At 44.3% G+C, this 10,327-nt stretch overlaps 1 protein-coding gene across 12 annotated transcripts in view; it reads left to right on the top strand.

Annotated features, from left to right (window-relative positions):
- The first annotated feature begins 7,876 nt into the window (after positions 1-7,876).
- DNM3 (dynamin 3) overlaps positions 7,877-10,327 on the top strand; it is a 646,455-nt gene continuing 644,004 nt past the window's right edge. For 9 of the 12 annotated variants that reach the window (XM_025285930.3, XM_025285935.3, XM_025285936.3 and 6 more), the window contains exon 1: positions 7,878-8,213. In XM_025285930.3, coding sequence (XP_025141715.1) covers positions 8,053-8,213 — 161 coding nt within the window. In that variant the 5' untranslated portion in view covers positions 7,878-8,052. Of the gene's footprint in view, positions 8,214-10,327 lie in introns of all 12 variants that reach the window. The other 3 variants (XM_025285927.3, XM_044943014.2, XM_025285932.3) reach the window with 2 other exon arrangements.

Genomic DNA, 10,327 nt, shown 5'->3' with positions numbered 1-10,327 from the left:
TTGAGAGGTTAAACATTTTTCTAGGGATGTTTTTATCATTTCAAAAATTTCTAACTCCTCTCTTAGAGCTTGCCTTCAAGCTTATAGCATATTTTTAAAAATATGTATATAATATGTGTATACACATGTATATAGATATATATTTAATTCTTAAAAATAGCCAAAAGTTTTTTGGTGCTAAGTCCTATGAATGAGGTAGTAGATCATTGTGGCTAACATTCTGTTCATCTAAAATGATGAGTGACTGTGGAAAACTGAGTTTGATATTTGGGGTAAGTTTTGTCAATTTCAAAAGAAGAGAAATGTGGTATTATTGTAGTAAGCTTGTTGCTTCTCAAAATGACCCTGAAGAAAAATATTCATTTAAATATAAGAGTTCTGAAGTGTTTATAAATAATTCTAATTTCTCTTTTTTTAATTTTATTTTATTTTTAAATTTTACATAATTGTATTAGTTTTGCCAAATATCAAAATGAATCCGCCACAGGTATACATGTGTTCCCCATCCTGAACCCTCCTCCCTCCTTCTTAGCTAGAGAACCACACCTAAAGAAGGCTGTCAACTTTTGGAATCTTCTGCTTTGCCAAGAAGATGGCATGGAAGCAAGTGTCAGAATTAGAAAGTAGGAGTTGGCATTAATTACTTGTTGCTGAAACAGGGCTGAGATATCTTGTGACACAGTCAGGAAGCTGGGGTGCCTGACAGGGCTCCTCTTTCCAGCTTTGCACTCACCCTCAAAGGTGTAGGTTGTCTTTCTGTCAAAATTTCCCCCTGCTTTTCAAGTTTTCCCTTGCTAGTTGTTTCATCCAGATTAATTTATGCAAAAGTGGTGTCTGTGTCTGTGTGTGTTTAATTTCTCTTGGTTGCAAGTTATTGTAGGATTGATTCTGGAAATAGAGAGTAAAGCAGGAAAGCAATTAGCAAGAGTAGTTCAGGATGGTTTCTTGAAGTAGGTGGGTGGGGCTGACTTTTACTAAGTTCTGGAGCATAGAGATGGCATGCGTCGCTTCACCATACATGAACTTCAAATGTGTATGAGGACGATAGATGTTCTGTCTAGTGCATGTAACGTTGTCTCCTATAGTGAAGTGCAACATATTTGAGGCACAGATGAAGCACTCTTTTATACTCCTCCCAGCATGTAGAGTGCAGGACAGACTCATTAAAGCTCACCTCAACAGTCACCTCTTCACTGAAACTTCCATCATGCTCTCTACGTAGCATTACTGCTTTTCATCTCATGTTCCTTTAACCAAACCTGTGTCTTAGCTTGGGGTGCCATAACAAATATAGACTTGCTGGCTTAAACAACAGAAATTTATTTTCTCAAAATCCTGGAGTTTGGAAGTCCAAGACTAAGGTGCTGACCAATTCAGTTCCTGGTGAGGATCTTCTTCCTGGCTTGTAGATATTTGTCTTCTCACCGTGTCCTAACATGGCACAGAGAGAAAACAAGCAAGCTCTCTAGTGTCTCCTCTTAGAGGGACACTAATCCTATTGGATCAAGGCTCTGCTCTTATGACCCTACTTAATCCTGATTACTTCTTTACTCCAAATACAGCTACACTGTGAGGGTAGGGCTTCAGTTATGGATTTTGAGTGTACAATTTAGTCCATTGCACCCTAAGAACACTTATAATATTGTATTGTAATAACTTATGTCCCCAACAGACTGTGGTCTTTTTAGGTACGAAGCATTGTGTTAGGCATTGAGAATCACAAAGGTAAATCTTGCCCTCAAGGAGCTTGTCATTAGTTGTATTAGCTTTCTATGGCTGCTCTAACAAATTACCACAGACTTAGTGGTTCAAAACAACACAAATGTATTAACTTACAGTTCTGTAGGTTGAAAGTCCAACGCCGGTCTCTCTGGGCTAAAACCAAGGTATTGGCAGGGATGTGGTTCTTCAGGAGGCTCTGGGGGATAAAGATAATTTGTTTACTCACCGTTTCTAGCTTTTGAGGCTGCTTGCATTCCTTGGCTTGTGATCCCCACTTTCTCCATCTTCAAAGCCAGCAAAGTTGCACCACTCTTCCGTGGTCATAGAAGACGTAGCCGGGAAAGGCTTTCTTTTCTTAAACTGGGCCCATCTAGATAATCCAGCATAATCTCCCCATCCAAAGCTATTTAATTTAATCACATCTGTAAAGTCCCACTTGGCCACGGCAGATAAGATGTTCACAGGCTGTAGGGATTAGAATGTTCCAGGGGTTAGAATATTTTGGGGCCCATTATTCTGCCTACCAGGTTAGTGGAAGGCAAAGATATAAATTAGAGGCTCAATGCAGTGTGTCAAGTGCCATGTGAAGATCTATCTATTCAGGGTACAGAGACTTGGGAAGCATAGAAGAAGGTGGCTGTTCAACCAGTGACAATAAAAAAAAAGGCACGGAGAGCAGAAATGAAGAGAAGAGAGGAGATGGGTTCCAGGGAGGTATTAGGCTGTTACCAAAGTAACTCTGCTTTTGGATTGTGAATTTTAAATCATTATAACTAGGCTCAGACACATTTTTATTAATCAAAATAGGAACCATTGCAATCAACACATTTTTGCCAACAAGAAATAAATTTGTTGATTCCTATAGCATAAAAATCTGTGTTTGGGGATTTGATGAGCCCTTTGAAAGTATATTCTGCCTCCTGCTGGTTGTGGAAGTTATCCCTGCAAAAAGCTATCAAGATGCTTGAAGTGGTAGTCAGTTGGTGAGAGGTCAGGTAAATATGGTGGATGAGGCAAAACTTCATAGCCCAATTTGTTCAACTTTTGAAGCGTTGGTTGTGTGATGTGTGCTCGAGCATTGTCGTGAAGAATCGGGCCCTTTCTGTTGACCAATGCTGGCTGCGGGTGTTACAGTTTTCAGTGCATCTCATTGATTTGCTGAGCATACTTCTCAGATGTAATGGTTTCACCAGGTTTCAGAAAACTGTAGTGGATCAGATGGGTAGTAGACCACCAACCAGTGACCATGATGTTTCATTGGTGCAAGTTTTGCTTTGGGAAGTGCTTTGGAGCTTCTTCTCTGTCCAACCACTGAGCTGGACATTGCTGGTTGTCATATAAAATCTATCACTGTATGCATATATCACACTTGTTTATTCATTCACCTATCGATGGACATCTGGGTTCTTAGTCTTCTGATTTTAATGGGCATTTTTATACAAGTATTTTTATGGTTAGAGGGAAGTTTATAGCATTAAATGCTGAGACTAGAAAAAATGAGTTCAAATATGAATAAATTAAGCAGAAGTACTTGTGGGACACTCAGGCAGTGAGGTCTAGGACCAATTTGGAATACAATATAAGGCTCAGAAGAGTTATTTAGATTAGTCTCTAGTCATTATCTAGATGGACCATGCAGAAGCGTGGCGGCTGTGATGGACTGTGAAGAAGCGTGGATGAGAGGACCTTCCCCATACCCAAGGTCAGGGGTGGGCGACTGAGAGTAGCTACCCCACATCTGAGGTCGGGCGGCGGCCAAGATGAGCTACCCCACGTCCGAGGTCAGGGGCAGTGGCTGAGACGAGCTACCCCACGTCCGAGGTCGGGCGGTGGCTGAGAGGAGCAACCCCACATCCAAGGAGCAGTGGCTGCATGGGCACAGGAGGGCCGAGAGGAGCTACTCCATATTCAAGGTCAGGAGGGGTGACCTCGTCCAAGGTAAGGAGCAGTGGCTGTGCTTTGCTGGAGCAGCCATGAAGAGATACCCCATGTAAAAGGTAAGAGAAACTCAAGTAAGACGGTAGGTGTTGCAAGAGGGCATCAGAGGGCACACATACTGAAACCGTACTCACAGAAAACTAGCCAATCTGATCACATGGACCACAGCCTTGTCTAACTCAATGAAACTAAGTCATGCCCTGTGGGGCCACCCAAGACAGACGGGTCATGGTGGAGAGGTCTGACAGAATGTGGTCCATTGGAGAAGGGAATGGCAAACCACTTCAGTATTCTTGCCTTGAGAACCCCATGAACAGTATGAAAAGGCAAAATGGTAGGATACTGAAAGAGGAACTCCCCAGGTCGGTAAGTGCCCAATATGCTACTGGAGATCAGTGGAGAAATAACTCCAGAAAGAATGAAGGGATGGAGCCAAAGCAAAAACAATACCCAGTTGTGGATGTGACTGGTGATAGAAGCAAGATCTGATGATGTAAAGAGCAATATTGCATAGAAACCTGGAATGTTAGGTCCATGAATCAAAGCAAATTGGAAGTGGTCAAACAGGAAATGGCAAGAGTGAACATTGACATTCTAGGAATCAGTGAACTAAAATGGACTGGAATGGGTTAATTTAACTCAGATGACCATTATATCTACTACTGTGGGCAGGAATCCCTCAAAAGAAATGGAGTAGCCATCATGGTCAACAAAAGAGTCTGAAATGCAGTACTTGGATGCAATCTCAAAAACGACAGAATGATCTCTGTTCATTTCCAAGGCAAACCATTCCATATCACAGTAATCCAAGTCTATGCCCTGACCAGTAATGCTGAAGAAGCTGAAGTTGAACGGTTCTATGAAGACCTACAAGACCTTCTAGAACTAAGACCCCAAAAATATGTCCTTTTCATTATAGGGGACTGGAATGCAAAAGTAGGAAGTCAAGAAACACCTGGAGTAACAGGCAAATTTGGCCTTGGAATACAGAATGAAGCAGGGCAAAGGCTAGTAGAGTTTTTTCCAGAGAATGCACTGGTCATAGCAAACACCCTCTTCCAACAACACAAGAGAAGACTCTACACATGGACATCACCAGATGGTCAACACTGAAATCAGATTGATTATATTCTTTGCAGCCAAAGATGGAGAAGCTCTATACAGTCAACAAAAACAAGACCAGGAGCTGACAGTGGCTCAGATCATGAACTCCTTATTGCCAAGTTCAGATTTAAATTGAAGAAAGTGGAGAAAACCACTAGACCATTCAGGTATGACCTAAATCAAATCCCTTATGATTATACAGTGGAAGTGAGAAATAGATTTAAGGGACTAGATCTTATAGAGAGTGCCTGATGAACTATGGATAGAGATTCCTGACATTGTACAGGAGACAGAGATCAAGACCATCCCCATTGAAAAGAAATGCAAAAAAGAAAAATGGCTGTTGAGGAGGCCTTACAAATAGCTGTGAAAAGAAGGGAAGTGAAAAGCAAAGGAGAAAAGGAAAGATATAAGCATCGGAATGCAGAGTTTCAAAGAATAGCAAGGAGAGATAAGAAAGCCTTCCTCAGTGATCAAGGCAAAGAAATAGAGGAAAACAACAGAATGGGAAAGACTAGAGATCTCTTCAAGAAAATTAGAGATACCAAGGGAACATTTCATGCAAAGATGGGCTCGATAAAGGACAGAAATGGTATGGACCTAACAGAAGCAGAAGATATTAAGAAGAGGTGGTAAGAATACACAGAAGAACTGTACAAAAAAGAGCTTCACAACCCAGATAATCATGATGGTGTGATCACTCATCTAGAGCCAGACATCCTGGAATGTGAAGTCAAGTGGGCCTTAGATAGCATCACTACGAACAAAGCTAGTGGAGGTGATGGAATTCCAGTTGAGCTATTTCAAATCTTGAAAGATGATGCTGTGAAAGTGCTGTACTCAATATGCCAGCAAATTTGGAAAACTCAGCAGTGGCCACAGGACTGGAAAAGGTCAGTTTTCATTCCAATCCCAAAGAAAGGCAATGCCAAAAAATGTTCAAACTACCGCACAATTGCACTCATCTCACACACTGGTAAAGTAATGCTCAAAATTCTCCAAGCCAGGCTTCAACAATACTTGAACTGTGAACTTCCAGTTGTTCAAGCTGGTTTTAGAAAAGGCAGAGGACCAAGAAACCAAATTGCCAACATCTGCTGGATCATCAAAAAAGCAAGAGAGTTCCAGAAAACCATCTATTTCTGCTTAAGACTATGCCAAAGCCTTTGTGTGGATCACAATAAACTGTGGAAAATTCTGAAAGAGATGGGCATACCAGACCACCTGACCTGCCTCTTGAGAAACCTGTATGCAAGTCAGGAAGCAACAGTTAGAACTGGACATGGAACAACAGCCTGGTTCCAAATAGGAAAAGGAGTATGTCAAGGCTGTATATTGTCACCCTGCTTATTTAATTTATATGCAGAGTACATCATGAGAAACTCTGGGCTAGAAGAAGCACAAGCTGGAATCAGGATTGCTGGGAGAAATATCAATAACCTCAGATATGCAGATGATACTACCCTTATGGCAGAAAGTGATAGGAACTAAAAAGCCTCTAGATGAAAGTGAAAGAGGAGAGTGAAAAAGTTGGCTTAAAGCTCAACAGTCAGAAAACTAAGATCATGGCATCTGGTCCCATCACTTCATGGCAAATAGATGGGGAAACAGTGGAATCAGTGTCAGACTATTTTGGGGGGCTCCAAAATCACTGCAGATGGTGATTGCAGCCATGAAATTAACAAACGCTTACTCCTTGAAAGGAAAATTACAACTAACCTAGACAGCATATTAAAAAGCAGAGACATTACTTTGCCAACAAAGGTCTGTCCTGTCAAGGCTATGGTTTTTCCAGTGGTCATGTATGGATGTGAAAGTTGGACTGTGAAGAAAGCTGAGCGCCGAAGAATTGATGCTTTTGAACTGTGGTGCTGGAGAAGACTCTTGAGAGTCCCTTGCACTGCAAGGAGATCCAGCCAGTCCATCCTAAAGGAGACCGGTCCTGGATGTTCATTGGAAGGACTGATGCTGAAGCTGAAACTCCAATACTTTGGCCATGTCATGCAAAGAGTTGACTCATTGGAAAAGACCCTGATAATGGGGGGGATTGGGGGCAGGAGGAGAATAGGATGACAGAGGATGAGATGGCTGGATGGCATCACCGACTCGATGGACATGAGTTTGGGTAAACTCCCGGAGTTGGTGATGGACAGGGAGGCCTGGTGTGCTGCGTTTCATGGAGTTGCAAAGAGTCGGACATGACTGAGCGACTGAACTGAACTAGTGATTATGTGTAGTTCATGCCATGGGGAAGTCCTCAGGTAGACTAAAACGTTCATGAATTAAATCCTGAGTAGTATGAGTATTTGAAATGAGGATCTGCCCAATGAGGATGAGAGAAGCATGACAATTTATCCTTCTGTGTCCCCAACACAAAGCATAAGATCCAACGCAGTCACTTAGTTCGCTAAATTTAAGAGAATGGGAGCAGAATACATGGTTATTGATAGAGCCCATAGGAGGTAGATTAGGAGGAGAAATGGAATGAAGAGTCACAAAGGACAGAATGAACTTGAAGAAGGCGAGTGGTGCCAGGTAAGCACAATGGACTCTACCTTTGCTTCTGCAGGGCTAGAAGAACCCAGCGGTTCAAGTTGTATGATTAGGTAGGGTCAGAATACGCAGGGCCTGAAACGGATATCAGATTGGAGAATTTCAGACTCCAAAAGGCCGGCCACCCCAAGAAAAGCCGGGGTTCTGGAGTGGGCCGTGAGAACAAGAGATTTCCTTTCGGGAGGTGCACTCTGGAGGCATTGCACTGGTGGTGGCATCTGAGCTGCTGCTGCGGCCGGTGGCGACAGTGCTGAGCTGTTACCGGTGGAGTGCTTTCCACTGGACTTTGGCTTACGGTAGCTACTGAAAGGGAACAGTGCTTTAGGCTGGTGCTGCTATTTCATGCCGTTCCCTGTCCAAGTGCTGTTAACTCTATCTCTGAACCTTGGCACCAGATGACAGAGGCGGTGGCATCTGGCCGCAGCTGGGAGGCAGTGCATGCGCGCCGGGCGGGGATGTCTAGCTGCGAAGCCTAGCGCACAGCAGCCGCCCATCGCGGCGAGGGCGGGGCGGTCGCGAAATCAGGCCACGCCCCCACTCGCCTGCGCAGGCGCGTTTCGGGGCCGTTGCTGTCAGGAGCGCACTAGAGGCCGGACAGTGGCGGGATCCGACGTCTGGCTGTACCCTGCTGACTAAACCCAGCGCGGCAGCGGCGGCAAGGGCGGCGCGGCCCCGGCTCCCTGCCAGGTCGCAGAGACTAGCAGGGACTAGCGGGCAGCCGGCGGCGCAGGCACAATGGGGAATCGGGAGATGGAGGAGCTCATCCCTCTGGTGAACCGTCTGCAGGATGCCTTCTCCGCGCTGGGACAGAGCTGCCTGCTGGAGCTGCCTCAGATCGCCGTGGTGGGCGGCCAGAGCGCCGGCAAGAGCTCGGTGCTCGAGAACTTCGTGGGCAGGTGAGCACGCGAGGGGAAGGGTGGAAGGCGGGGGCGACCCCACTTCAGGCCGCTGGAGCGTCGAGGGCAGGAGCCCGAGGCTGAACCAGGGGTTGCAGCGGATCGGAGGGAAGAGCGGCAGTGTCAGTGAGGGCGGGCGGGGTCGTCCCGGCTCCGGGCATCCTCTGTCCCTCCCCGCCTGGTGGCCCTCCTGTCTGCCTTTCATCCTGCGATACAAAGCCATTTCCTCCCGTCCTCCGGTCTGGGAGTCGGGGAGGGGGTCCGCCCCAGGATGACTTCCCCCTCCCGCCTGGTGCGCGCCAGCCCTGGGGACAGCCTGAATGCGTGGCGCTCCCGGGCGCTTCCCAGTCCCCTTTCTGTTTTCCCGGCTCAATATCCTCCTCCTTTTCCTGTCAGCCTCCCCAGGCTCTCCGCGAGGCTGTGGGGTTCATTTCCCTGCCCCTCCCCCCTTGGAGATGCTTTCCTTCTCGCCCTGGTTCTCGGCTCCTGTCAGCTGTCTACTGTTCGAGACAGTCGTCGCCTGCCCCTAGCAGGGGAGGCGGGGTTCGAGGAGAAAGAAATCGTTTGTTGTGGTGAGGCTTTAACCCGCGACGCTTCCCCACCGTTCTCCTCACTAAGGAGTCCAACAATAAAAGGTGGTTTTGTTTGCGTGTGCACCTACTCACAGCTCCAGGCATACGTGAGAGAAACCGAGGCAGAGACTCTGAGAGGGGGGGTGCACTGGGACTTGTGTTGTCCAGGTGCCATGTCATTCCTGCATCATCTTGGAATGGACCTGCATCTTTCTCGTACTCTCTCTGCACCCCCTTCCCCAGCATCATCTTCGATTCCCTAAGCTTTTATTTGTCCTGCGAACCTTCAAGTTAACAGCTGAATTGAAATTATGATTCCAGGTTTCGTAGTTACTCTTAATTCAAAAAAACCCAAATAATTCATTTTTAAATTGGGAATCAGCATCCCCCCCCCCCCCCCCACCACCACCACTGAGCAGTGCATGAGAGATTAAGTTACCTTAACGGCCTTGGCTGAGGAGTGCAGACATTTGCTAAGAAAAGCCCATTGGAAAGCATTATGAAGGCTGAAATCTGTTTCCTAGTAATAAACTAGGTAGAAATGTACAACAGCTGAGGGAGGGGGCCAGCGACGGTACAATACAGAGACTGTACTTGACTCTTTCAGTTTGACTGGTTAGTGATTTGGAATTCAGAAGGTTCGTGGTTTGTTTTTTGGCTTTTCTTTTCTTTTTTTGTTAGTGTTTGTGTAAAATTTAGATATTCCCACATCTTTGGGAATGGTAGTATCCATAAAGTGTATATTCTTTCTCTCAGATGATGCTCTGTCTCTCAGATGATAATCTTAAGGATATTTTTTTTCCTTCCTGTTAGAGCTAGAAAGCTAAGAAACCTAGTTTAAAAAAAAGTAAAATTGCTGACAGTTGGCTGTTGTCTTTGACTAAGTCACTTAATCACTTTTCTCAGTTTTATCATTAATTTTAGTAGTGAGAAAAGTGATGGTAAAGCATTTTGCCTACGTCATCATAGACTTAAGGTCTAGTGACGGATGAATATGTGATTTCAAACGTGTACACAAAACAGTCACATACATAAGGGTTTTACTGTCTTTGATTTATTGTCAATGAAATTCAGTAAATTTAAAGTGGTATCTATAGTGAAAGTGAGGTTTGATGAGGTTTTTTTTGGAGATTTACAAACTCCAGAGCATTTAACAGGAAGCCTTAATAATAATTTAACTACTTTTGTTTTTTAAACAAATACTTAAAGATTAAAATTGTAAGTAATTCAAATGCAATGACCATATTTTATGCATCTTTCATATATTTAGTCGGATGAATCTGCTTTATAAATGCACTTTTTGTGGCAAGAACTTTTGAACCTAATGTTGGGTTTATGCACATATCTTGATTCTGTTCTTGAGATTTTCAAATCCTGAACATAGTCACTGATGTTGTAATAAAATTGTAAATATCTTTCCTCACTAGCTATCCTCTTTCCAAATGAGAATTTTAAAAATCTGAAAGAGTAAAATATTTTAGCTTGAACACTCTTTATGATAGAATGAAAAATAGGGACGTTGTAAATATTATGTACACCAGA

The sequence above is a fragment of the Bubalus bubalis genome, chromosome 5 (assembly GCF_019923935.1).
Source record: "Bubalus bubalis isolate 160015118507 breed Murrah chromosome 5, NDDB_SH_1, whole genome shotgun sequence".
Lineage (NCBI taxonomy): Eukaryota > Metazoa > Chordata > Mammalia > Artiodactyla > Bovidae > Bubalus > Bubalus bubalis.
This window is presented reverse-complemented; position numbering and strand designations above follow the sequence as displayed.